The following is a 4,045-nucleotide window of genomic DNA, read 5'->3' as shown; positions in this document are numbered from 1 at the left end:
CAGATCTAGAGGGGATACATAATACTCGCAAACCGTGTATACGCGAACTGATTTTGGATGAATTTGAAGAAGTAGGAGATTGGCCTCAGAGAAAGTTCGAAGAATTATTTAGTCTGTTGAGGTGTTGACAAGCAATGCGAATTGACGAACTTTTCAAGTGAAAGAGAGATGACTGGTGACAAGAGCCGTCAGGAGCCTGGGGATGAGTAGCACGTTGCATGTCGCCATCTTGAGTTGAACCGGATTCGTAAACACTTCCAGTACGTGTAGAGAAAAACCGTTAATAATTTTGTCCGTTACTTTTAAGTGGTTTCAAGGAAAGGTGTTCAAAGGTATGGTGTTGTTCGCGGAATATTATGTTCAAGTATTGACGACTAAAGATGATTATCTCAAGCACAAGTACAGACAATTTGATTAACGTTTTGACCTTGATGAAAACGCTGTAATTTTCATGTTTAGCTTACTTGATATTGCCATAGCAATCTCATGATTACCATAGAAACACTCAAGGTAGAAAAAGCTAAATTTTAATCACCATTTCAGGAGAGCTTTCAAAGTTTATGTCGACAATTGCCTGTGAAGTTATTTTGCTTAATTCTTCACTATCATGCTTTTAAGCATAAGGTAATGCTAGAATTTTCCTTTGGTAGACTGGCTGTTTGTCCTCTTGTATTAACATTTGTTAGTTTCACGAAACGAAAATGGAAATTAATCGAAACATCGGTGTTTTGTGGTATGACTTATGACAGTTTGTTGAGTATGTGCTTGGAAATGTTCACTATACTACAAGCTTCTCTAAAATCGAAAAGTTTCTCAAAGGCTCTGCAGGCCAACTCTGTCATGCATAACTACTGCATGTGTCCACGTGACAGGATTTGTTACGATTGTTGTGTGACAATAGGTAGTGTGACTCATTCTTTATCGATTTCCTTTGAACCGATCCACATACTACCAGACCTCATTGCATGCACGTGACTGAGTGAAAAGTTGAATATTATTTGATGATGTAGCACAATTTTAGCCAAGCTTATTACACAATCTTTAACCACGAACGTTCATTGACCCTTGTTGCATTTTGTTGTTCAGAAAGTGCATGAATGCAAAGTGTCGCCGGATTAGTTGTTATGCCTCATAGAACAACTGATACAAGATGCTCTGTGGGGACATCAACCTCAACATGTGTGAGTGCGGAAGACAAAAAACCTGCTTCACCTTCTAAGCCATCAACAGAAGGTAACTTGACGCTGTTGGAAAGGGTTACCCGGTACTCCAGCAACATTCATTATTGAAAGGGAATAATAGATTTGAAATCAAACTGCTTTTGTTGTCGTGGCCTTCTGGAATAAATTAATAAGTAGCTTTTCCTCTTCTTTTCAATGTTACTCTTATGTGAGAATTAGATTAACCCATTGACTCCTGGGGGTTCCCCATTGACGAGTAAAATCGTCTGGCGTTAGACAGAGTAAAATAGTACTAAGCATGGCCGGTCTAGGCCAGTTTAGGGCAGAATGGGTTAATGGGTTAATAGTTTTTCAGTGATTGATTAAAGAAACTGTTTTATATGCTCTGATATTTAGAACTTGGAGCTGTGCATTTATAAAGTTTGTAAACTTAAGACAGTTCAACATAACCCTGCAACTTTACAAGCCATCACCCGGAATGAGGCAAACAGTGGTCCATTTTCAAACAATGATTGAAACTAGAAGATGAATCCAGTTGGCAGACAGCACTTTATAGCACTGACCCATGTTGTGATCCCTTGGTGTTTGTGTTTGCTAGAAAAATTCCCCATAAGATTAGAGTGACACTTACAGATTTTACTCTGTCTAACATCAAACAATTTTCATTGCAATGGAAGTATGTTCAGTGGTGTAAGGGTTAACATTGTCTATTTCCACTGGGGACTCTTGTTGTCCCCTTAGACCCTTCAACCCTCCCAAGATTGACCATAGTTAATAGAGGGAACTGGTTTTGAAGCTCGGCAAACACCAAAGAAGCAAACAAAGATGCCAATCTTTTGTTTTGCGCTCATACACTATGCATGAATTACGTAACCTTAGGAAACAACTATTGTGTTTGGTGCATAGTCAAGACCAAAAAAGGAGAATAACAACCTACAACAAAAAAAATTTGTCCAAACGTCCAAAACTATTCCCGTCTATTAACTATGGAATGACACATAGAGATTTTACTCTGTTTAATGCAAGACAATTTTACTCGTCAATGTTGGCCAGTTCAAGAGTGAATGGGTAAGAACATCCCCTTAATAATGACAGGGGAGAGAGTAGTAAGTCAACTATTAAGTTCCTTAAGGTCTCATTAACGTTGCTGTCCTGTCTTTTAGATTATCTGGGTAAAAAGGAGGTGGCATGGTTCAATGGGTAGAGCGTTGGGGGTTCTTCCAGTTGCCCTGGGTTCAAATCCTGTTCCAATCTCTGGTTTGGATTTGTTTCCAGTTGTCCAGGATTCAACTCTACCACTGGTTTCCTCCTGCCAGTTGGGGTTCTTAATCTTGTTTCTGTTACGTTTGAATTGTTCCTTTCAGATTATTTAAAAGTGGGGTGCCTGTGAAGTAGCTTGATAGCTAAGTGCACTTCCACTATAAACAGAGCATTTACCGGTACATTTTTACGTTTACAAATGTCGATTGTCAGTCATGCTAATGTGTGATACAGGGTAAGTATTTATTTTATTAGGTTACTTTTGGATTGCCTCTTAATTTTAATTCTTATTTTTTAGTGTTTGATCTTGGAGAGTAATCTTTGTATGGAAATCTGGTTTCCCCCAATTTAATTCTCCAGCTATGTACATCATTTAAGTCTGTTTTAGCATGAAGAAAAAGGGGTATTATATCTAACTCTTAAATCTACCTAATTAGTTTTACAATTTTCCTTCAGACAAGAAGAAATCTTTTATACAGCCGGCCACCAATCAACAAGATCAAGGAAAGAGCAACTGTACAAAACCTCCGACAACAACCCACTTGCGAGATTTGTTCTTATCATTTGACAAAGGTACATCACTCATGAATTGAGTCATTTGCTTAATTTCCAGTCAGGGACTGATGCTTTTATGGTTTAACAATAGAGGAAGAAACAGGCTGCAAATATACACAGATTATGAACACCAGAGTCAGCCAGTAAGCCAAGCCTGCAAGTCACTGTGGGATGAGCTTTATTACCCCTCAAATTAAGGTGGCTCAAACCAGTTTTAACACTTTTAAGAGACCTGGTTATTAGAAGGATTGACACTACAACACTTCATCGCTTAACAACAATGTTATGGACTACCATATCAAACAGCAATCATTGCTGAAAAAGATTCAGTCGTTTTTGTGACGTAAAAAGTTACCGTGGCAACAGGAAAGCCCTGCAAAAACACCCCATATTTTGGCTTTAGTTGCTCATACTTCAAGAACAAACTCAGTGACCCCCATTTTTTATTTCTGAAAATGTAATCAGCATGCCAGAATGAAACCTTCTGCAAAGTTTAAAAAAAATATGTGGAGCGGATTCAAAGCTACCTTAAGAGCCGATGCCTGTAAATATCAAACATCGTCCCACAGTTCAAACATATCGACCTCCATTTCATTTCATTAAAAGATTCCCAGTATTTTCGAAAATGGAGTTTAAAATTCTAAGCGAATTTTATTTTTCCAGAAATCGAGCATTGTCTGATTTTGCCCAATGGGGCTTGGAGCCACCTTCAAAATTGGCAAATTTTGTGAATGTTCAGCAGCCGCGCAAAGCAAGAACATGAAAAAAGGGAAGCTATCTTTTATATCTCGCAAAAGTATACCATCATGATCTGACCTTCTAAAACCCGATAATTGGTATTTTTCTTTCGCTTTTCCAAAAAATTTAGAGGCCCCCACTTGAACCCCCTTCTAAAACATGGTCGTTTCGCTTAAATTTTACTCTAAATCCCAGGGTAAAAATCTCAGCTGGTGCGCATCGTTTTTTCGATAAAAATACTTCCTAGGGATTCTTAACCTTTCATTACAAACATATAAAAATCTACCGGCTGCCCGTGAGTATTTTCTTGC

At 38.2% G+C, this 4,045-nt stretch overlaps 1 protein-coding gene across 1 annotated transcript in view; it reads left to right on the top strand.

Annotated features, from left to right (window-relative positions):
- The first annotated feature begins 316 nt into the window (after positions 1–316).
- Positions 317–4,045, top strand: part of LOC137972539 (uncharacterized) — a 9,505-nt gene continuing 5,776 nt past the window's right edge. Inside the window, exons 1-3 of the mRNA XM_068819289.1 lie at positions 317–332; positions 1,087–1,233; positions 2,898–3,014. Coding sequence (XP_068675390.1) covers positions 1,098–1,233; positions 2,898–3,014 — 253 coding nt within the window. The 5' untranslated portion in view covers positions 317–332; positions 1,087–1,097. The remainder of the gene's footprint in view (positions 333–1,086; positions 1,234–2,897; positions 3,015–4,045) is intronic.

The sequence above is a fragment of the Montipora foliosa genome, chromosome 10, assembly GCF_036669935.1.
Source record: "Montipora foliosa isolate CH-2021 chromosome 10, ASM3666993v2, whole genome shotgun sequence".
NCBI lineage: Eukaryota > Metazoa > Cnidaria > Anthozoa > Scleractinia > Acroporidae > Montipora > Montipora foliosa.
The sequence above is the reverse complement of the archived record's forward strand: the minus strand, read 5'-3'. Positions and strand labels throughout refer to the sequence as shown.